The sequence below is a fragment of the Falco biarmicus genome, chromosome 3, assembly GCF_023638135.1.
Source record: "Falco biarmicus isolate bFalBia1 chromosome 3, bFalBia1.pri, whole genome shotgun sequence".
In the NCBI taxonomy this organism is placed as follows: Eukaryota; Metazoa; Chordata; class Aves; order Falconiformes; family Falconidae; genus Falco; species Falco biarmicus.
The window spans coordinates 12470744-12496006 of NC_079290.1; the positions used below are offsets into that span (position 1 = coordinate 12470744).

At 35.2% G+C, this 25263-nt stretch overlaps 1 protein-coding gene across 1 annotated transcript in view; it reads left to right on the top strand.

The window, feature by feature from the left end:
- DNAH5 (dynein axonemal heavy chain 5) overlaps positions 1-25263 on the top strand; it is a 120194-nt gene that overhangs the window by 76941 nt on the left and 17990 nt on the right. The window contains 14 exon segments of the mRNA XM_056331804.1: positions 885-1057; positions 3406-3536; positions 6306-6459; positions 7192-7459; positions 8041-8272; positions 9883-9997; positions 10221-10397; positions 13498-13701; positions 15208-15387; positions 16278-16415; positions 17012-17147; positions 18587-18903; positions 20170-20325; positions 20713-20895. Coding sequence (XP_056187779.1) covers positions 885-1057; positions 3406-3536; positions 6306-6459; positions 7192-7459; positions 8041-8272; positions 9883-9997; positions 10221-10397; positions 13498-13701; positions 15208-15387; positions 16278-16415; positions 17012-17147; positions 18587-18903; positions 20170-20325; positions 20713-20895 — 2564 coding nt within the window.

Below are 25263 nucleotides of genomic sequence, written 5' to 3' on the forward strand. Positions count from 1 at the left end.
GACAGGACCAGAGGCAGTGGGCACAAACTGAAACACAGGAGGTTGCCTCTGAATATCAGGCAACACTTTTTTACTGTCAGGGTGACTGAGTGCTGGCACAGACTGCCCAGAGCAGTGGAGCCTCTCTCCTTGGAGATACTCGTAAGCCATATGGGCATGGTCTTGGGAAACCAGCTGTAGGTGGCCCTGCTTGAGAAAAGGGACCAGATGAGCTCCAGAGGTCCCTGCCAACCTCAACTTTTCTGTCATTTTATTTGCTGAGTAAGGATTCTTATAACGAAGGCATATCACCTTTAAGCATGATTAATGCTTATGAACAGAAAGATGAGACAGAGACAATATTTCCTCCTTTCCTTTGGGTAGGGAAGGGTTGACAATTCCTTTCAGATCACTTGATGAAACAAATGTATGCTTTTTCACAGTGAATATACTTTTTTGTTGTGGTGATTCTCCATTTAAGTAGTAATTCTTTTTCACTGGTTTGATTTCACTAATCAACTTAGAGTGTTTTTCTGTTACAAAAAAGAATATTTGCAATTTTTAACTGCAATATTTATTTACTTTCATTCTCTGATGGTACTTTTGCTTCTAGCATCTAAGTTAATTTCAGTTTTTCATCATTCAAGTTTCAGATGTAGAGAAAGAAGGCTCCTTGCTTATTTCTGGTATTGCCTTTGAGAATTAAGCAGCTGAACTTGCCATTCCTTGTAGGCAGGGTAAAGGCAGCACTTTCATATGTATGTCTAATATGTAATAGTATGTATAATAAACCTGGTTCTGGGTGGTTAAAGAGACTTCTAATTACCTTCACTTACTCATCCCCACACTGAGCATTCATCAATCATTTAAACTGCTAAGATTTTGTTACTTGATTTTTGTTCTAGGCAAAAAGTCAGAGGAAGTTAATTCAGATATTCCCAAAATCTATAAGCCAATTTCCTCCTTTCATCAGCTACGGAATTGTTTAAATATGTTTTTACAAACATACAATGAGAATGTCCGTGGTACTGGAATGGACCTGGTTTTCTTTGAGGATGCTATGATTCATTTAGTCAAGGTACAGTCTTACTGGATTACTGGTTTTTGTTGTCTGCCAACCCTCAGCACCTATGAGTGGTGGTCTGCGTGAATTAAGGTAAATTGTGTCTAAAACTGAAGTAATTTATTGCTAGCAATTATTTTGTCTGTCACTCTGTGACTTGGTATTAAAACTCAACTTTTCTGAAAATGCAGCAGATGGAACTATTATTTTATATCTATCTTTTATGTCTGGTGGGATCATGGTCCTAACTATTCTGACTATTTCAACCTTTCTTCCTGTTAATTCATCTGAAAGCCCTTCCTCTCTTTGGCAAGAGTCAAATGAAATTCAGGTTAGGACATAATTGGTGGCTCATGAAGGAGCAGGCACAGCAGAGTGGGAATAAATGTACTCCAAACTTCCTTTGTAAATCTACAGTATGCTCACTTCTTTTAAAATTCCTTTGAGTATAGACTGTAGCTAACCATAATTTTTAGCATAGCTCAGCTTGATAGTGTTGTCCACACAGAATAGGCTTCATAGAAAGCCGAAACTTTTCTAACTAAACCCCCTATTGTTTCTCAGTTTCACAGTAAAGTTTTCTGTATTTCTTACAATAAATGATTAAAAACTTACTATTGGATTGTACCATCCTAAGAAATACTATAATAAATATCAGAACAATTTAAATGTAATTATACTTGTCAAACACATTGCATCTGCAGCTTTCAAAATTTTGGGGTAGATTCTTTTGATTTCACAAAATTAGTCCTTTCTTTGAAGGTCTTCCTTACAAAATGGATGATGTTCTGCTATGGGTTTCTTTAAACCGTCATCACATTCACTAACAGGTTTCTCGTTTATTCCTAGTCAAAAAATGTAAACAAATCCAGCATCTAGGCAAAAAAAAAAAAATATTTCCACCCTACACCCACCCACCCCCCCAAAAAAAAAAAAAAAACAACAGAAAAAGAAAAAAAGACAGCTGTCATCAGGAATCTGTTCTTTGGTCAGCTAAATGATAAATACTTCAAATATAATCTTAACTTTCACTTGGATAAAAAGAATATATAATGCTTCTCTGATCCCATATTCTTGAAAGCAGTGTATACAGCTGTGCTGATCTGAGCATTATACATTAGCTAGATTTGAGAGAGCTTCTTAAGGAAAGCTAGGTAAACACTGTTAAGGTAATGCCAAATCTGAACCGATGTAGTATGACTTGAATGAGTTAAAACTGAGGAATACCTTGAACAGAACTTCCAATTTACAGCTTGTGTGCCTCTGCTTGGGAAAGATCTAGTAGCAATAATTGAAGTGATCAGCAGTATTCCAAGGGTGGTATACTTTTCTTTCTCTGGTTAAATACTAAGTATGCTTAGAGTAAATGCTCATACTTGATTTTATCTTTTCTTATGAAACATTAACCTATGAAAAATAACAAATACATTGCATTCAATATGTAAAAGATATGGGTTTAAACCTGCAGGAAATTGACATGATTTTTTAATAAATTGAATAAAGGTATGTTAGGGGAAAGGCAAGTAAATAGATAACCCAAATTGCTTATTGTCATGATGGAATTCTAGAGGCATCAGAGTGAATTTCAAGATCATAAAGAGAGTAGGAGCCAATATTCTGCATCATTTTTTGTGCAGCAGAGACCAGTACTAAACTGTTGGTTTACATTGCACTGTCCTGAATTGGAGGGAAATGTGGAGTAGTAGTTAACTACTGCCTTTTGCTTTAAAAGATAAATAATAAAATGGGGAAGAAAGGGAAATTTATCTGGGAGATATTCCAATGTAATCAAATATTCATGCTGATATGCATTTCTATAGTCAAGTAAACTAGAAGCTTAAGAACTTTGATTATAAAGGCAGTATTATTACCTGCTGCAGAGAATACTGGAGACTGTTTATCCTGAATTTCAGATGCCTGGGACAACTTGTCTTTCTGGTCACAGTGAAGGGGCCTGGAGAGATGAGTCTTATTTAAGTTTTCCAGAGGATATGGTATTGGGGAAGTTATTATTTCCTTTCCAATTTTAATAATCTGTCATGTTATGATAGCACATCACTGGCAAATCACAGTTGAGATTTACTTGCACTTTGTGGAAGTTTGAGATGGAATTCTACTGATAATTGAAAGTTCACAGTGATGGAATCAAGTGGTTGCTATACTATTAGAAGGTTTACAGAAAATATTGGGAAGTGCAAGTGTTTGTAGAATATATTAACAGTAATATAGAATCCCTTAATTAAACCTTAACATTTTCATTTTTTTCTGCATTTCCAACATAACTTTATTACTGCAGTAGCATAGGATTTTTGGGTGTATAACACTTACACATTGTAGCAATAAATGACTGTGATCTTACACAGATTTCTCGGGTGATTCGCACTCCTCGTGGAAATGCACTTTTAGTTGGAGTTGGTGGCTCGGGAAAGCAGAGCTTGACAAGACTGGCATCTTTCATAGCTGGCTATGATACATTCCAGATAATGTTAACAAGGTGAGCATTCATTAAAATTTAAGTCAATAAGTACTTTGTGTTTGAACTCATAAATAAAACAAGCTCCCAGCCTCTGCAGTGGGAGAAAGAACAAGCTTAACATAGGCTGAACACTCTGTCCTAGAATGGAAAGACATGAAAACCCTTTGAGACTTACTAAATTTTCTTGATTTTCTACAGTAAATCTGAGCTTTTACTGTCTTTGGAGTAGTAAACTTTTTCATGTGTTTCACAGAATGAAAAGGAATATTGGCAGTGTCAAGTTACCTTTACTATATGTCTTTACATAGTAAACAGTAATGAAAGTATTTGCGGTGGTATCTATCCATAATGCCTTTATGAGTTCATCTTGTAATATTTGAAATAACACCTGTGTGAGAAGGTGGAATCCCTATCCCTGCCCATTAATTTGGTAGACCTTACGTATATTGTCAGTATTTTGACAGTCTTCCAAGTATAACTTTTCTTATTTCATATTGTTTAACCCAATGTGGTTTCTTTTAGAATGACTCACAAAAGATATTAAAAATAAATTACAAATCCTTCTCCAAATGTTTTAGAATAACTGCCTCTTAAAGTGTCTGTGGGACAAGTCAGTGGGAAGGAAATATTTTCAGCACTCAGGCAAGATGTCACTGTAGAGAAGCTAAATTATTTTAATTCTTTTGCAGCTGCGTTGGCTGCAGAAGAAGTTGTAAATTCACATGTGGGAATGCCTCTTGGTGAGGATCTCATCAGAGGACCTATCTGAAATAGGAATAACTTCCTTACAGTAAAGCTGACAAAACCAAGCAGTAACAAATTGCTGCATAGCTTTAACAAAGAATTGTGAAGCCATGAGAGGGTGAAATATTGAATTAAGAAAGTGGTGTGCAGCTTCCCACTTAAAGTTGCCTTGGCACCTGAGGATCATAAGAAGGCCTACATGAAGCCCAAGAAAAAGAAAATCCAGAAAAAATTTGGGGAAACCTTACACCTGAAGGCTTGTAAACCCAATGTGTGTACTGGATGAATTAAAGAAACTATCATGAAGAATAGACTTGAGTGAAGTTTTGAATAAACATGATTTTAGGAAAGACTCATCAAAGGTTCTTATAAAACATAACCCTGCCTTACAAACCCCTTGGAGTTCTCCAAGTGGGTTGACAAGCAAGTGTAAAAGTGTGATCTGACTGATAAAATTAAACTTCATTCCTTTCTAACCTTAAGTGTTTATATAAAACACATCAAATAATTTGTGCCAAAATACCTCTGGGAAAAACTTTGAATTCTTGGATAGAATCATTTGCTCTTTGTTAATCCAAAATTTCCTGTTCTTTGAGTTCTTAGAGATAATACTTGTTGTATTTTAAATAGTTTCATTTAGTTCACCAAGGTAGATGATAGTCATATTGCTAACTCAGTGTGTATAACAAAGTATTTTTTTCAGGTCAATATTTTTATTTAATTTTGAGTAATTAACTGAATAACTCTTCCAGTCATTATTTCCCCCTGCAGCTGAAACAAAAAGGCATAAAATATTTGTGTCTTCTCTGTGTCCATTTCTAATTTTAGTGGTGTCTTTGCTTTTGAAGTGTCTTACTTATAGACACATGTATGGAACCTTATCTTGGTGATTTTTATACCTTTGCTGAAATGCAAAAAATTATCTTCTTAATCATCAAGATAAAAGTAATAAACTAAATTTGTTTATTTATTTCCTGAGCTCCTCTCCAGTAATGAGGAACTACTGTATAATTTCTGATTTTTCAGGTCATACATGAGATCATTATGGTTACATAAGAAACTCTTTATATGCACGTAAAACTTTTCTGTTTTAATTCCCAGTGGGCATTCTAGAAACCTCAGCTTTTATTGCACTCCTTTTTCCAACCAGAAAGATCATTCCAGTGTAACCTTGTGCATTGGGTTTGCGTGACAAGGTTTTGGTAGCAGGGGTGCTACAGTGGTGGCTTCTGTGAGAAGCTGCTAGAAGCTTCCCCCATGTCCGATAGAGCCAATGTCAGCCGTCTCCAAAGATGGACCCACTGTTGGCCAAGGCTGAGCCCATCAGTGAGGGTGGTAGTATGTCTGTGACGACGTATTTAAAAAGGAAGAAAGAAAACCTGTTGTGCAACAGCAGCCAGAAGAGAGGAGTGAGAATGTGAGAGAAACAACTATGTACACACCAAGGTCAACCCACCACACCTTGTCTAACAATTTTTGTGTTTTTTCATCTCTTAGTTTGTTGCTGCTCTCTTTCTTTTCTGTAAAACTGAGTGCCAACGTTGGCAACGACTTTCACCAGAATGGCCAAATAGTTTGATATTTTTTAATTAGTCAATAAAATCTGAAGTATCTTACTGCACCCAGAACATGAAAAAATCCTGTGAGACAACACCTGTCTGTCTTTTCACTTTTTCTAGCAAAAAGAGAAATAATTAGCATGATAAGGCTTCAGTTTTGTGGTGTTGTTAATGGTTTTGGGTTTTTTTTTTAATGGGTTTGGGGTGTGGCGTTGTGGGGGTTTTTTGGTTTTTGGTTTTTTTTGTTAATCTATGTGGGAGGTGAAAAAGAGAGATTAAAAAATAAGAATGGAATAGGTATTCAATGTGAGACTTTGAAATGAGCTATATCTCTCCTCCTAATCTAAATGAAAATTCTTGGACTTTGGCACCTTTTTTCCTTAAGTTCCAAGAGATTGCTTCTTAAATTTGTTTGTTCTTTTTCTTTTAACTGTAAGCCCTTTTAGAAAGGAATTAATATAAGTACAACTGTCCTTTTTTGTAGATCATACAACACTTCAAACTTGATGGAAGATCTGAAACTTTTGTACAGAACAGCAGGACTGCAAGGCAAAGGCATCTGTTTTCTTTTTACAGACAATGAGATCAAAGATGAATCTTTCTTGGAATACCTGAACAATGTTTTATCATCAGGAGAGGTAAAATGCCTTCTCTTGATCATTTTCCAGCTTTAAAATGTTAGAATTTTGAAGCAAATAACTAAATTTATTTGAATATTCTTTTATATGTCTGGGGGCACACTTTCACAAACTAAAACTGAGGTGCTTTTTATCATTACAGTGTTATAAGAAATTGAAATGATCCATTATACTAGGTTAAAGTGAGACAATGTTATTGTAAAAGTAAGAATGAGCATCATCATTCCATATAGAGGAAATTGCCTAAGTCAGACCCTTCTAAATGTGTTGAGGAACTGTCAAGAGCATGAGAATAGCTTAAAAAACATAGAGACTTGGGAAACATTACTGAAGTTTAAAAAAAATGTCTGTTAAATTAAATATCTTGTTAGTGTACAGTGAGTTTTTGTATGGTGAATTTATGTCCAAAATGAATGGGATTACTTTTCTTGTTTGTTTTTATATGTTTATTTATGTACTTTATTATTTCAGGGGTGTGTTTCAGAGTAATTTCATTAGTTGTTAGGATATTGAGAAAAGAAAGCTTTAACAGCTAGTTAGATTTCAGTGTGTTTAATGGAATCACTGCAGTAAAAGTTCTGGATTAAAGGAATAGGGTGGGTCCTAAAAGCTTCGTTCTCTAAATGTATGTCCCTTCCTAAAATGCTATGTATTAAATGAACCTTATGCTATATATACTCTATTTGGATCATCTCATAAAGCATGAAAAAAATCTGTATTTTTTTCTCAAAGGTGTCAAACTTGTTTGCACGTGATGAAGTAGACGAGATCATTAGTGATCTCGTACACACCTTCAAAAAGGAACATCCACGTAGACCTCCAACCAGTGAGATTCTGTATGACTACTTCATGACCAGAGTCCGTCAGAACCTTCATGTGGTTCTTTGCTTTTCACCAGTAGGTGAAAAATTCCGAAATAGGGCCCTGAAGTTCCCTGCTCTCATTTCTGGATGCACTATAGACTGGTTCAGCCGATGGCCTAAGGATGCTCTAGTGGCAGGTAGGTGTAGGTTTTGTCTTTGCAGATACTTAATTCTCTGATAGGTGGTCATGAAGTTATTTTAATTGCTGTGAACTTTGCTAGAACACTGGCAGAAAAAACTTGCTTGGTTCTGAAATTTGGTAATGTTTTCTTCTTTAAAGCTTGCTGTATTAAACTGTTGAAATATTTCTAAAAGAGGAAAGGATTTGAACACAGTTTGAAGAAAAATTCCCCTTGAAGATGGCTCAAAGACATTAGTAAAGAGGACAAACTACTACTAAAGAAAGATATTATTGGTGACTGTGCCTGTGATCAGCCATAAAGAGGAAGGCTGTGATTTCCCAATCCCTGGTAGCTAGCAGTTAGGTTCGGAGAGAAAACGCAGTTACACACTTTGGAGGTGAAAGAATATCAGAATCTTGGCTATACTTTTTACTGAGAAATGGGGAATAATGTTAAGAATTTGGTGGTGGAAAGTAAAGAAGACTGAGGATTCAGAAGCTGGGTGAAAGCTGATATAATATGTGCTGGCATGTTTTATATTGCCTTGTTTATAAGCTAAAAATTTTTCTGAATAGTTACATTTTTTTTTTCCTAAGTATCTGAACATTTCCTGTCCTCATTTGATATGGACTGCACTGCTGATACAAAGAGAGAAATTGTGCAATGTATGGGCTCATTCCAGGATGGAGTGGCAGAGAAGTGTTGTGATTACTTTCAAAGATACAGACGTACTACACATGTGACTCCCAAATCCTACCTGTCCTTTATTCAGGGATATAAAACAACATATAAGGAAAAGCATGCTGAAGTGCAGATGTTAGCAAACAGGTAAACTGCTCAGTTTACTACTGTCTTTCTGTAGTTTTCTTCCCCAGGTAGGTATATTCTAATATGCTTTGTTTCAATGCATGGCTTGTCTCCTTGCACAGCAAAAGGATTTTAAAAAAAATTAATTTCCTAAAATTGTGTAAAGGTGTAACTTGAACAAAAATTATAATTGTTCTTTGAGATATATATATATATATATAAAAACCGTATATCTTTGGAGGGGGGAAAAGGGTAGTGATGCTTGAAAAAGCAAGGTGGTGGGGAAAAAAGGTGAATGTAAATTATTCCCATGTATTTTTAACGAGTAAAAGAAAACATTTACATGTAATTTCATATTATATTCACAATGTAATTGTGAATATAATCAAATATTTGATTTATCAGAGAGCAACTTTGTTTTCTTGCTAAACATGCTTCTGATATGAACATGCAAGAAATACCCTTGGCATTTTTGGTTTTGTGATCATAAAGCCTAATTTAGTCTTCTGAGCTTTTTATTTGTAGATTATTAAAAATATTTGTTTTTATCAAAAATGGTTTTGAAGTATTTATTCTTCTTTTCAGATACTTCATTAAACCAATTTACTATTGCAGATATATCTTAATGTCAGAAATGCACAAATAAAATATAAAATTATCATTTGGTGTATCAGTTGGTACCCTTATGAAAAACTGTCTTCTCAGTTCTGAAAGATTGACACAGAGAGCTGAAAGCCTTTAAGAAAGACTCAAACTAGAATATTTCACTTAGAAACATTCTTTGGCTTCAAAGCCAAATTGAGTTAGAAATCTGTAGTTACATTATGGATGAAGACTTGTAAAACAAGAGGTCTGGTCCATTTTTCTACTTTCTGATGCCTCAAATGTACTGGATTAGTTCATGCATGTTAATTTGTTTCACTTAACCTCAGTTACACAGTCTGAATTGCTTTGGCAGGTGTTACTCTTATCTTCCCTTCTGTACTTGCTTAGCTTCCAAGTACTGCTTAGTCTGCAATAGCAGCCTCTGTAGAAGCCACTTAAGCTTGTCTGAAAGCTCCCAAGTGAGGACTTACATTTGATAGACAAAAAGCACTGTTGAAGGGGCATTTTAGTGGTGAATGAGAAAAGTGTTATCTCTATGCTATTTTTCTGTTACTCTCTTTTGGTTGGTTTTGATTTCAATATTTTGATTTCATTAGCCTTTTCAATACCCTCTTCAAACAGGAAATAGTGATTTGAGGTATTTTTCAGGATTCTAATCATAAGAAAATGTTTTCTGCTATGTAGAATGCAGTTCCTTGAGTATCAGGTTGGAGCCCAATGGGGACGGTGACGTATGTGGAACCAACGTGTAGGATTTTTATGCAATGATAAAGGCACATTGTTTGAGTTAAAGTGGGTAAAATTCCAAGGACAGATTCTCTTCATGTAATTCATTATTGTTCACTTTCTTGATTCTGAAGACACTTGTATGGAAGTTCTGGTACAGGTTTTATTTTTGGTGTAGAACATCTTTTGCTAGTGTTTGTTCTGATTGATGTGATTCATTTTATTGATGGAATAATTTGGAAAATGGACTATAAATTACATAGGACTTGCATACATCTTATTTTGCTTTTTAATTCCAGAATGAATACCGGACTGGAAAAACTGAGAGAGGCCTCTGAGTCAGTGGCTGCTCTCAGCAGAGAGCTGGAGGTAAAAGAAAAGGAACTTCAAATTGCCAATGAAAAAGCTGACATGGTATGTATGGCTTTCAAAGTGTATTGCTGTTTGTTTTTTTGGCTGTTTTTATTTCTTCTATTTTGAAAAGATTAGGCAAGTAAAAGGAAATGAAGTGTTGGAAAAAAGGGATCTGGAACCAGCTTCTGGTTCTGGAATTCCAGAGGTAAAATTTTACCGCAAAAATTAATACATTCTTCCAACTAGGTGTTTTCTTTAATATTTGTAATTTCTCACATTCTAGGTATTGAAAGAAGTTACTGTAAAAGCACAGGCTGCTGAGAAGGTGAAGGGTGAAGTACAGAAAGTGAAAGATAGAGCTCAAGCTATTGTAGACAGTATCTCAGTTGACAAAGCCATTGCTGAAGAGAAGTTGGAAGCTGCTAAACCTGCTTTGGAAGAGGCAGAAGCAGCCTTACAGGTTAGTACTTGGACCATGTATAACATTATTTTACTGCTAAGAAGGTGGGCTTCTTTGAAAACAAATACAAGATTGCAGCTGCACTGCAGAACTTATCAGTTGACAGAAGAGATATGCAAATAAATATACATATTTTGAGGCTTTTTATGTTCAGGGTTTTTTTTCTTTTTCCATCTGAGTACCAAACCCAAAATAGGCAGTTTCTCTGAAAAAGGGAAGTTTTAACTTTCATTTGAAACTACAGTTGATATATGATGTGCTGCAGGTTTATATTAGACAAGTAACTGAATGTTGATACTGTTATAAAACAGCTTGTGTGCAATGAGTGAAGAAGCACCTTCCATATAAAAAGTTATAATTCCATCCAAATCTAAACCTCCTGTTTTAAGTTTTCACCAATTAATTACATTTTGAATAAGTTCGATGATACACTCTACTCTGCCTTCTTATTTTTTTTTTCTTTTGAATTTTGACATTACCCAGATTTGTAACAATAACTGTAGGACTCCATGTCTTTCAGCATACTTTTTTATATAGAACTTTTTTAATGGAGTGATAACACTCTGCCCATACCTTTCAATGATGCATCATTGGTGATGAAAAAAAAAGATTAATTTTTGTTGATCTTGCATATATATATATATTTTTTTTTAATATCTGTTCAGGTGACCATATAAGAGAATGTCCCTCAAGGTATTTGTGTCATGAGTAACGGTAGTGGGATTTGAAGTAAAGCTAATACTAGAGGCTAGCAGGGAACTGGCTCAGAAATAGAAAAGAATGAAGGAAAAACCTAAAGGATAGATAAATCTCAAAGGTTCTTATGTAGCTTTAATGAAAACTTTTCCTTTCCACTTGGGAGTCTGCCAACAGTTGTGATGGTTAAAGACTATTGTGATGTTCCTTCAAATCAAATCTTCAAAACCTAGCATAAATAAATTTTCATGGATCTTCTGAAAGTATGACTTCACTTTGAGGGAGAGGTGCTTAACAATCTCTGACTGCTATGATATTTGAAGAAGAGGAAATATCTAAATGAAGGCTAATGACATGGCAGCTGATAAGAGGGGAATAAAAGAGCAGGTCTGGATCATAACATCGTGATACTTAGCTACACGAGAAAGATAAAAAATAAACCAAAAATGCAGAAGTGGGCAAGCATTCTGAGAAGAGCATAAACAAACAATGATAACTGGGTGATGCCTGATGTATGAAAAGAGCACCAGTGTCCTGTCCTGCATCTTACTACAGCTTGCTTTCTGGTTTTGGCTAAAGTTACCAAACTGAAACAGTACTGCTCATCTTGAAATTTAGGATTCTAATAAATGAAAATCTGATTTTAAGGAAAAGCTACACTAGCACTATTGTGAGACTTCACAATGGGGAAAGGTAGTTGGGCTTAATCTTGAAATTCTTGCATTTGCTGTAATGAATTGCTTTGCTTGTGCCTAAAGGAGAAAGGAAAACTATCATAAAAGCAAGCTTATTGACATGCATATCTGTATTCTCAGCATGCATTCATTCATTCATAAACTCCTTTTAAGTAAGAAAATTGTATAGATTTGCATAGGATTGCACCTTTCAAAAAATGAATCTTACAGTCACGGATTTGCAAATTTTCAGCTAGGTATTCCTATAATGGAATTATGCTTGCAGTGTGGACAAACGTCTATTAAAATATTTGATAAATATAAAGGTCACTTCCCAGATAAAAATATGAGGTTGGTTATTTCACTCCATTTTGTACATATTTTAGAACTGCTAAATGCTATTTTAAGAGACAGGTAGGTACAGAACAGCTTACAAACATTTTTAAACATATAGCAAGATTAATTTTCTAGTTTGAGTAAGAATTGTTGAAGTTCAATAAAACTTAGTTGCTCTTTGCACCACAACAAAGGTGGCATATTAAATTCACAACTAGAAGGAAATAAACAAATAGAAATTAAATGCAATTATTTTGCCGCAGTTTGGATGGTAACAAAAAAGGCTGGGCTGAATTTCCTAAAGGTCACTAAGACACTCTGGTTAAAGTTTCCACATGTATCTGGATATCTGGAAAAACAGCTGAGTAATCAGATGCACCCCAAACCCAACAAGCAGCAAAATTTTAAAGGGAAACAAAAACAGAAGAAAGGTGATCAGGATAATCTGCAACAATTTAACAATCTCTTTCTTGAAGTATAAACATAAGTAAATAACATCTTCCTTTATGAATTCCCAGTGAGGCATATGCTAGGCTAGAAGCAAGGTGTTACAACACCTGCAATAACCTGTTGCTTACTGTTTCTCACTGAAATGTACTCGGGCTAATTAAACTGCCTGTGAATAAGGAAAGCTTCTGATCCAAGTCATGTCTGCTACCGTAGTGGGCCGGTCCATCAGCAGTTACCGTTCAGTGTTTTTGCTCTGTATGTGGTGCAGTAAACACTACTGCTCGGATCAGTGCTTCTCTAAGGAGACATCTTCAGCAGACTTCTCTGATAGTCCTTTCTGGTTCATGATGTACACTACAGTTAGGAGTTATAGTAATAGATTTGCACCCTGGGCTTACTTGGCCTTACTTAATAGGGCCTAGGTTTTCATGCTTTATTATAATCTATTTGGTTTTCTCACAGGCCTGCTTCTGCTACAGGAACTTTCCCAGTAAGATGAACCAGAATGTGCAAATCTATATGTATATCAGGTCTCCTCAGGGATTTCCTTAATTCACCTTCATTTGCCAAATATTAACGATGTATTTTCCTTTCTAGACTCAGTTCTTGATCAATAGACTTGCATTTTACAAAAATAGGTAAAATGGCAAGATGTTTCTGTTTTGCTCTTTATTTTGTCAAAAATGTGTATAGTAGTTTTAAGCATGGAGGTGCTGCTGTGGAAGCGTCTGAGTTGAGGTTTCCTAGTAGTTGCTAGGAGGTAGTAGTGAAAATCTGGTTGGAGGGTCCTTCACCTTCATGCTTTTTAGAGGTAAAATGATATTCAATCCAAATTAAAATAAATAATGTTTTTCTTCTCCAATGGATTAATGCTGTTGGTGAGTTTGTGCTCTATGTCTTATTAAATAACACTAATAGCTTTACCCTTTGTTTTAAATTCATAGACAATAAAACCTGCAGATATTGCCACTGTCCGTACACTGGGTCGACCACCTCACCTCATTATGCGTATCATGGACTGTGTGTTACTGCTCTTCCAAAGAAAAGTGAACAATGTGAAAATTGATCAGGAAAAATGCTGTACCATCCCATCATGGCAAGAATCTTTGAAACTGATGACAACAGGGAACTTCTTACAGAACCTACAGGTGCTTACGCAACCTTCTTTTTGATACTATTTTAATTAAAGAAAATAGAGGACAGTGTTTTCTTTGGTATTCATAAGAGAACAAATGTCCAAGGGGTAGCAGACACACAATAGATCTGAAAGGTTAAGGGCTTAAAAATAAATATGTTATAATGAAGTAAACTTGAATCCTTCTAGCAAAGTCAGGTAATAAATCAATCATAGTTTCTCTTAATTAAGGCAATGAAATTGCTTTCAGTGACACATGATTCAAAGCCTGAAGAACTTGGTTTGAATAGCCATTACTTATCTGTTTCATTAAAGCTGATAGAAAACATCTTTTTTACTGGTGCTTAACTTTTCATTAATTTTCAGCATTGCAACCTATGCAGTGGATCGCAAAAGAATAGTTGAGTATTAAGATGTACAAAATCAGATTTTTAAAAAAAATATTGGGATTTTCAGCTCCACAGCATGTGCCTAGGGAAATGGAAAGAATAGCTAGTGAATAAATCCCTGTTTATAATTAAACTAATAATATTATGATTAATCTACTGAGAATAAATCGTACCTTTTCCTGCCCCACTAGATGTTATTATCTCTGAATTATGCAGTCTGAGGAGTTTTCCTAAAATGTCTCTGGTCCAGTGGGAAGTTTCAGATGGCAGGCTTGACCAACTTTGTATGGTTGGTAGTGCCATGGATGCCATTTATGTAGTATACATATTACATCTACTTGTAAGGATTTTTAATTTACAGAAGGGCTTCAGCGTTTCACTGTGCATAAATAAAACTATTTGTGCTTCAGGGAGCAGCTGTTTTTCAAGGTTCATCAGTGATGTTCTTTCATTATACCTTATAAATAAAACTTTAAAGACGACCAAACTTATATAAAATATTTGACCATCAAAATAAATTTGAGGGAGAAAATTGAGAGCTTTTGGGGATGAAAAAAATGAAGTGGTGTTTTTTGGAGAAAAGAGAAGGTCAAAATAAATTCTTAAAATTGAAACACATTCCACTAATGAAATATGGTAATTTAAGGAGAGGATACCTGGCTTTCCCTTTGAAAGGACTGTCTTGTAGAATATAAGTTTCTAAACCAGAGCTAAGCTTTTCCTTTTTTTTTTTTTTTTTGGAAGCTTGTTAAGTTACTTATTCAGTCTTAAGGAAAATGGAATTTCAAGCAGGATATCAATGATATTTTGTATAAACAAGTAGCTGTGCAATGGTAATGGATAGTGTAAGATAGCAAAATAGCGTAAATGATATAGCATATCATTTGATATGATATAATTATGCTATCATGAAAGATAGCATAAATGAAGGCAAACTTTTTTCCATTTTGTAAGATATAGAACAGTGGAATGACTTGGGCAAGCTCTCAAAGATGCATGTGGCAGAGAACTTCATATTAGCTGTTTGTAAGTAACATTTGTGATCCCGGTAGTATTCTTGGTGTGCTGAAATACATATATGAATCGTTTAAATATATTGCATACATTATGTATATTGCACTTTATTTTAGCAATTTCCAAAGGACACAATTAATGAAGAAGTGGTGGAACTTTTGACCCCTTATTTTGAAATGGTGGACTACAACATTGAGACAGCTAAGAGAGTATGTGGGAATGTTGCTGGCCTTTGCTCATGGACCAAAGCTATGGCTGTATTTTTTTCCATCAACAAAGAAGTATTACCTTTAAAGGTATGTTAAACAGTGGGAGGCACACAAATGCCTTTTGCTCCTTCTCCTCCCCACCTGTGTGCGCTTGAGGATTTCATTTGCTGGAAACATTGGCTGCCTTATTCCAACTGGTGCATGCTTCTGTAGGAATTTATTATCTTGAAAATAGTAAATCTCCAGTAAAATATATTTCAAATGTACTACCACTTTTCAAAATGATGAAAGGGATTGTGTAGTTTTATGCCTCTGGGCCCCTTCTGAATGGGGTTGCAGCAGCTGTCATCTAGTTTAATTCACTTTTGCAATTGCTTTACCTTAATTCTTAATGAAGTAGATCTGGTTCTTTTAATGTTCCAGATCTCAGTTCACAAGAAGACTGTTACAGAGACTTTGTTCATCAGTGTTTATTTAGAGAAAACCAGGTCTAAACAGTTGTTAAAGGGTAGGAGTGAAAGTTAGGAGGAACATGGTCAAGCAGGATTTTAACACAGAATAGCTCGTATTTATAATAGCAATGACCGAGAGGGAAGCAAGATTTGTACTTAAAGGTAGTATCTTTAATTGGATAAAGCATATTGGTTGGAGAAATCAAATAAGCTTGTAGTGGCACCAATCTGTTTTGCAGGCTGGATCACACTAACTTTTGTGTCCGATGGAGAAAGGCTGGTATTCCCAGAAGTTCTTCTAATTATTTTTTCTGATTGATGTTAGACCAGCTGCTTAACTGCAGCTATCTGCAATAAAAAGTTAGTTTGTTGTAAAATTAAAATAAAAGGTTTTAATGAATGATTAAATCTCTACTGAGCAGCTTGATTTTGAAATGTAGTACAGTAAAACTTTGAGATACATTCTAGCAAATGCTTTGAAATGTTGTGTTTATGAATACACTTTTCTATTTATATGCTTTGTAGGCTAATTTAGCAATACAGGAGAATCGCCTAACCACTGCTATGCTGGATCTGCAGAAAGCTCAAGAAGAACTGTGTGCCAAGCAAGAAGAATTAGATATTGTGCAGGCGGAGTATGAAAAAGCAATGAGAGAAAAGCAGGTGAACTACTCTTTACAGAAAAGAAGTTGACACTCTTTAAGGAAAACAATGCATTCTCTCAGTTTCACTATCATTCCTTGGAAAGGATGTTGATGGACAGAGGATCAGAGATATTATTTGGATACTGCCTCTTTGGATCCCACCTGTCTCCTTCACCACTGATCCTCCCTCCCCTCCCCGTCCCTCCTACCTCCTCAAAAACTATTTTATTTGGACTATTTGTTTAGTGTCTATTACTGTAACATCAAATCTCATTAATGTATGTTATCTGTGTATAATGTATTTGAAATTGTGGGCAGATTTCCCCAGAGTTAATAGGTACCAGGCATTTTGCCTGTCATTTAACATATATGCCAACAAGAAAGTTAAGAGCAGAAATATTAAAAAGTTGAATCACATTTATGACAGAGTTGATAATTTATCCTGATATAATTTTTCCATCCCACTTTCCCTTCTTCTCTGCACAGTGATATAAGTGTTTGAGAACATATTTTTAAGCTGTTGTTTAACTACTGATTTAATTAGATGTAGAGATTTTTCTGGCCTATTAGATACATGACTGTAAATCATATTTCTTGGTGTGTGGTTTTCTCTAGACTTTGCTTGAAGACGCTGAGCGTTGCCGTCATAAAATGCAATCTGCCTCAAGTCTTATAAGTGGTTTAGCAGGTGAAAAAGAGAGGTGGACAGAGCAGAGTAAAGAATTTGCCATACAAACCAAAAGACTAGTGGGTAAGCTTTAGTCTATACCTTTGAACTTGGGAGTTAGTCACTTGAGTTGGAATGGGTAGTGACACTGAAAACATTTGAAATTTCAAACTTTTCCTTTGTAGCTTAACTTCCTGGTTGAAAGAGGGTAATTGTCATTGATTCTCTTGCTAAAGCACTGCTAGGTAAAAAATACAATAGGAGACTGAAGTTCATATTTAAAATAAAAACACAGTAACTATGTATGCTGTGCATGGGCTTTACTTCACGTGTATAACAGGCAGTGCATACTTGGGATGCTGGTGTTTTAACTTGGCTGATGTTTGTAGGCAGCAGTACAAGGACAGTGATATGCTCAAGGGCCAATAAAATCTGTATAACTGAGCATACGTATGGAGAAGAGGAAGACTGATGTTCAGGCACTGACATCTATGTGTAGATGTCGTTATCTTTAAATGCAGTTATTAATGTTCATAAAAGTTTTGTTTCTTAGAAGTTCATTTTTCTTTTATAAGTCTGCACTGGGAAACTAAAGTACTTTGTAATAAAGAATTAATTTATTAGGTAGATCAAGTAAATTAAATTTATCTTGTCCTTTACTGTGGCCTGAAGTTTCTTCTCTGACTTCTTCCTTGAATTGCTGTAAAAAGTAGATACTGTTGTATAGGTTGCATTATAGTAGATAGGTTGTATTTTATTTGCTGTTATAACATGTGTATTATCAAATTATAAAAAATACAGCATACCTTCCCCACACACTAATCATGGCTATTTTATAGATAACTTGAAAAAATCTAAAAAATATAAGTACTCAATATAAAGGTACAGTATCTTCTTCAGACTGAATCCTGCATTCTTACTTCAGAGGTACAACCCCCCCTCCCCCCAAACTATGGTGTCATGAAACAATTTTGAAGCTGACCAGAAGATTAGAACTTGTCACACTTGATACCTCCATAATGATATCTGTTACAGTTTTGTATTATTAGTAGTAACAAATGTAGTTGATTTGTTCTTAATTAGTACTCCTAAGTGAAGGTTCTTTTCTCCCCACAAAATATTGTTTAAGCTTGTTCTCATGATTGTGCAAGGAAATGATGGAATTGGAAGTTTATGAGTAAGTGTTTTCTGCCATGCTTTGCTTGTGCAGGATCTGGTGTTTGGAATAGTGATGTGTGTGTGTGTGTTGGTTTGACCTTGGCTTGCTGCCAGATGCCCATCTCTTGCTTCCTACAGTTGCTTTGTAAGGATAAAGTAAACATGGCATCTGTTGAAATGTCGTGTTGTCTTGCTATATAATGAGCCTTAGGAAAAAGACTGATTTGTCTCCTTTATGGGTCATAGTGTGCTCTTCAATTACCAGCCAAACATTATAGCAACTAGAGAAGGAAGCAGCTCATTCATGAATAGAATTGATGAAGTTCTAACATTTTGTTTTCTCTTTTTTGCTTTTTCTCTTTAAGGTGATGTACTCCTGGCTACAGCTTTTCTGTCCTATTCTGGTCCTTTTAATGAAGAGTTCCGCAGTCTGCTATTAAGTGACTGGCAAAATGAAATGAAAAGCCGGAATATCCCCTTTGGTAACAACCTGAACCTCATAGAAATGTTGACTGATGCTCCAACTATCAGTGAATGGAACCTACAAGGGTTACCAAACGATGACTTATCCATACAGAATGGAATTATTGTCACTAAAGCATCTCGTTATCCTTTATTAATCGATCCACAGACACAGGGTAAAATTTGGATTAAAAGTAAGGAAGGCAGAAATGAACTTCAGGTAATAGCAATGTTGGTGCTTTCATTATCCCTAGAAACTCTCAGCTTACAAAACTTCACAATTCAGTGATTCAAATAATACTTAGCCAATGTTTTTTATATAAAATGCCTAGTCTGGATATAAAGGACATCTCAGATATATTTTGGTAGATTTGAGATTTGGCTAGATACAAAAATGTACCTTTGAAGCTTATTAGTACCAGTGACTTGATTTATTTTATTAATTTATTGTAATGAAACATAAACTGTTGGAAAATAAGATGGATGGGTAGTGTCTGATAAAGGCTAAAGTGTGTTTGCATAATACTATGTGTTAGAAAAAAACTCCAAATAAGTGGTTAGTACAGATTCGTATAAATGTTTAAAAATGAAGATGAACAGCATAATGTTTTTATCATCTTTTAATCAGAAATTATTGATAATTTGTGTTCTTAGCATGGATGTCAGGTGCTAAATATTCTGAGAATATACAGGGAAGACACTGTTGCAACAACATGCAGTCTGAGGCGAGATACACCAATTCAATGCAAACAGGAAAATATGAGAAAATCCTTACTTGCTACAATTATGATTACACCAGTAAAGCATTTTTTAAAAAAGATATCCCTGAAAAAGATGAAGTGGAGCTTGAAGGTTGATAGTAGAGTGACTCTGAGAGTATTACTAGGAAACTACTTTCATTCATGTTGATTGTTAACTCAGTGTGAACTGTTTAATGGTTGCCTAACTAGTTATGTTAAAAAATTATTATTAGGCCTTGACTATGGAGTTATGAAAAAATTAAACTGAATCACAGTTGTACCGAGGACTACTTTTTAAAGCAAAGACTAATGGCTTGTTCAATATAACCCTCTAATATTCAAGAGGGGAAAAAAGAAACAAAAGAGCCCTAATCTTGGAACTGACCATCTTGCAGTTTGACTGGGGGATGTTATCCAAGATAATATTGATGGAGATAAAAGGTTCCTGTGAATTTCTGGTCTAGTTGCACTCATAGAATATCAAAACTTCAAGTTCTCAGTGCTGTTGTGCTTCTACTTTTGTAGTTAAAAAAAAGTAAGTTTGCGTTCAATTAGATCTGAGAATATGGTACACCAATGCTGCTTTTTCTTGTGGTCACAATCTTTGCCTTAATCCTAGTCTAACCATAGGATCATTATTTTTGTCAGTAATTTAAATAAAATGAAATAATTTATAAATATAAAACCAACAAAAAGCTTGATAACTGGGCATAACATAATATATTAATCCATGATTGTATTTTTAGATCACTTCTTTGAATCACAAGTACTTTAGAAATCATTTAGAAGACAGCCTTTATTTGGGAAGACCTCTTTTAATAGAAGATGTTGGAGAAGAACTTGACCCAGCACTTGATAATGTTTTGGAAAGAAACTTCATTAAAACAGGTTCAGCCAGCAAGGTAAAAATAAAACAAGTAAGCCAACAAGTGGAAACATTCCCCACCTTGCCCTCAACAAAGTAGCTCCTAATAAGTATATGACTATAAAAGATTAGTTGTGTATTTAAATTTGAGTAATGCTAATACCAAAAAGAAGTAGAGCTTAAGATCACAAATAGTTAACCTATAGAGTTCCTTATCTCATTGCTTATGACAATTTTTAAAAATTGAAATAACTTGTGAGTTATTTAAAGTGTTCCATGGGTATTCTCAATGAATTCTTTGTATCAGACTGGATATTTACACCTTGGAACAGAAAAATATAATTTTTGTTTCTACATACAGTATCTGAAAGAGTGTGTACTGTTTTTTGATCTCTCAAGACTTCTTTTTAATACTTTTCTGAAGGTGAAGGTTGGTGATAAGGAAGTAGATGTTATGGATGGTTTCAGGCTTTACATTACTACAAAACTGCCAAATCCAGGTTACTCTCCTGAAATTAGTGCTCGAACCTCCATCATTGACTTTACTGTGACCATGAAGGGTCTTGAAAATCAACTCTTAGGCAGAGTCATTCTCACAGAGAAACAGGTAAAAGAATTGTTATCTTTTTCCTGGCTATACATCTTATCTTTACCTGTAGAAGGTTTTACTTTGATTTTAATTTATTGCTTTCTATTCCCATATTGCAGCTTAACTTTCTGTCTCTCTTTATTGTGATTATTCTTATTATAACCTATTTATGATGGTTTAAAAGCTGGCACAGAAGAAATTGACTCATTCATGTGGAATTTTCTATTTGTCCTTATTGTTGCAACTGTACCATACTCACCTTATTTTTCCTGCCTTACAACCTCATGAGAATGGCATTTGAAAAGGAAAAGGACCTGGAATAAAAACTGATGTTCTTCTGTTTTCACACTGTGGAGCTCATGGCAACGTAACCTGGTGCAAAGGATTCAGACTGTGTTAATTTCTTGCTTCAAGGGGAAGAGGACTAATTACCTATTTTGACATTGCAGATGTATTAGTTGAGGAAGTCCAAGTTCAGGATGCCAGTCCCAATAAACATGCCACTAGCAGTTCTGGAGGGAGGCTGGCTGGTATCTTGAACTATTGCACACCTAATCTGTGTAACTATGAGGTCAGGCAATGTTGAAGCCAAATGAGGCACTATGCATCTAAACTGTGTATTTACTAAGATTTTGGCAATATTTCAGTTTACCTTCACTAGAGATGCATGTGCTCCCTTATTTTGGCATCTGTTGAGGTCCTCCTGTCCCTCTCCCCCACCTCCCCCCAATGTAAGACATTCCTCCTTAATGGCCCCAGTCATCTTGTCAATGTTAAGTAGTTGCATTTCATTCCTGATCAGCCCATGGATCTCATGAGAGAAATCATACTCATTCTATGAAGGCTTATGTTCTATCAAGCAGGTTCATTGCACCATCAGCCTTGCTTCAACCAGTGACAGCTTGCCAATCCACTGTGTAATGGAATCATCACTGTCTCTCTGAAACACACTGTGATGTGTATATTCACAAAGTCTTATGCCAGACTTCACGTCTGGGTCCTGCAATACAGTACATTCCTGAAAGGTGATGGTAATTTTATCAGCAGATTCCTCCAGTCATTGCAGTTGCTGTATGCTTGCTTGGAGGACACAGAAAGATAGGAGCTTAATTTTTCTCAGAGGTGCAGAGCAATAAACTGAGAAGCAATGGATGCAGGATAGAACATGGGAAATCCTGATTAGATATTAGGGAAAAAATAATTACATTGTGAGTGGTCAAAAATAGTAACAGATTACCCAGGGACGTTGTGGAATCTCCATTCTTGGAGGCGTTCAAGACTCAACTGGAAATGGCCCTGAGCAACTGACCTGTTTAAACCTGCTTTGAGCTGGGAGTCGGACTAGTTCATTTCTAGAGGTGCCTTCCAAACTAAAATGATTCTACTACTTTTATGGTATCTTTGACACTAACTGGGAATGTCTAATGTGTGGACATACTGTGCTCTCTGAACCGGCTTCTCAGAGTGGTGTACTCACTACCACTTGCTTTGTGACCATCTGGGGACAGTTCTTTCAGATAAATGACAAGTGGACCACTTGACAGGCAGAAGGATTGGTAGACTTTTCGGTTTGTTTATCCTCTGTTTTTGCACAAGATTTGCTAAAGAGTCCATTCAGAAATACCCCACCATTCCAAAACATTTTTTCCTATGATATCTAATTATGAACTTTTGGGATTATGGGGATTTCCCTCCTAAGTGTCTGGATTCTTGCTACCTGCTTGTAGCCTTTGCTAGTGAGGAGGTGGAATTACCTAACTGTGAGACAGTTTGCCAAATGATTTGAGCAGTATGACTGCTTGGTGATATCCAGTGTTAGAATATATGTGTGGAATTTCTGCCCCCAAAAGAGAAAAGATTATCTATCTGTAGTTAGGTTTGTATATACATTTATATCCTTGCCATTCCACTATCTCTAGTATGGTTCTGCACTTCAAATGAGATTTAGACATACAGTGAAAAAAGGGAGGGTTTATAGCACATCATTTAAAGATTCTGCAAAGTCTGACTTTCCATTTCTGTGTTGTATGGAATGACTATTGGTAGAATCTGTGCAGCATACATTTCAAAGAATTGATTGATTACTGATGAGAATACTGGTACTGATTTCTTCTTTTCCACCAGAAACTTAAAGCAATTTGTGAGATGTGAGCCAAGTATAAGAAGGTGAAGGGTAGCTGGTGTATCTGCATAAAAATAATTCTGCTCTGTTTCTTGGAATAGTTGGATCTGAGAGACTTGATATATGTCCAAATGTAGTATAACTTAGACTGATTTAATGATATGGTTGTTGTCCAAATGTAGTATAACTTAGACTGGTTTAATGATATGGTTGTTTTGATACATTGGCTGTTAAAAAATTTGACAAAAAACTTGCTTATTTGTTGTCATAGAAATATAGCCAGATTAGTAGTAGAGTTACAATATACAAGAACTATTTATGGCTTTTTGAATTTTCAAATTCATATTTCAAGATTTTTGGTGTAAAAAGACTCAAGTTTTGTGAGGAACAGTTGGTGCAAATTCTTGCACTTGCGAATCATTTTGTGACATAATGATATAAGCTATGTGGCAGCTTTTATATTTTATGAATATTAACAAGTTCTAACATTCTTTGGTACAGCCTGTAAAATGACTTCAGGTTGTGAAAACAATTCCATAAAGCTGGATTCAAAATAGCCTCTTTGGTGCCAGTTTCTTGAATTTATGCATATGGTAACTTGCCTTAGTTTTTTTGCATCCTTGATGTTATGACTGGAAATTTTTGAAGACATGCAGAAAACTTTTGTGTACCCTTCCTGATCTGCAAAAAGTATTTTAAAAGCTTAATAGATAGATTTTTCACTTAGGCTTTTGTCTAAGGATACTTCACTTGCTTGAGTTCCAACTTGTTTCTCAGGCTCTTCTTGTGAGGAAAACTCAGCTTTCTGTTTTTAAAATGTGTTGCACTCTAAAATATGTTTAACCTCTTTAATTGCACCCAGAAAAACATGAAACTTAGTTTGGCTCAGAATGATTTCTTAGTATGATAATTATATTTAATTGGATGCTAACATTATTTTAATGCTGTACTTCTAAAAATTGTTTCTGCTTCATCAAACTTACATAATGCTTGTCTTGCTTCATAATTGCTACCTGGTTTTCTTTAGTTCCACTAGGCACCAGTTGATGTTAATGGTAGTTTTCTTGTATTCTTCATCAGTTTTTTTCAGAATCTTTGGAATCTATATGAACATCTTCTAAGTTATGTGACATTTACCGTATTCTGTGAAGTCCCAATAAATCTTTTCTACCTGATTATGATCTTTCATTATGCCTTTTGCACAGTGACAAGGAAAGAACCTAAACCTGATAACAAGATAAAGATGATTTTTGTGGTTTTTTTTTTAATTTCCTTTTTAAGATAAAAGGACTTTCTTTACAAGAGCTAAATGCTTGAAATACTTGGGAATGTTAGCAGAATGTAAGAACAAGAAGGCCACAAGTTTAGAATGTGGGAAAACAATTAAACAAAAATCTAAAAAGGCGTAACAGTGTTGCAAACCTATATAAACGAAGTCTACTCAAATGGGGGAGTAAAACCTTTCCTTAAGGCTTGCTAAGGTCTTGGGTTCATATTGTATCTACTGCTCTATGAGGGACCATGTATTCCTTAGCGTTGTCCTGGTTCTTTTGGAATAGTATCAGCCTGTCTGCAGTTATAAAGTGGCCTTGGCAAAGGTGAAGTGAACACACAGCTTCCAGCTTTGGAGTGGTTGTTTAAACTATCCACCAGACCTTTGTGAACAGTGAAGGAGTACTTCTGAAAACATAGCTAATATTTCTACCAACTGGCTCACTTGTTGATTCATAAGATTCATATTATCCTTATCTTATGAAAGACACTCAGCCCATCCTCTCCCTTTTTTACTTCACTATATTGAAACATTTTGTATTGTTTCAGTGGAGTATTTTTATCTCTGAGGGATTCATTCATAATAACTTTTTAAAGTTTAATTTTAAAAGTAGTTTGCAAATGAACTAAAAGGCCTTTCATCTATGAAGAACATATTTTTCTAGACATTTTAAACAGGGTTTTGGTTTTTATTCTCTGTTAATCTAAAGCTGTTAATCAACACGTATCCATCTTTTATATATGACCACTGGAAAACAAAGAGGGTATATAAACCACCCAGCTTGTATTACTAAATGTAATCGACTAAATACTTCTAGTGATGCAACTCAGCTTGAGTTCTACATGCTTTCTTTTCTTAATCAATGAAGCATTTTAGTGAGAGACTGAAGTTATCCCTGTTTGATGGAGGAGTATTTTTAGATGCTTTTCTTGAAATATTTGATGTTTGTTTTGTTGACTAAGGATGCTCATCATTACTACAACTGTATTTT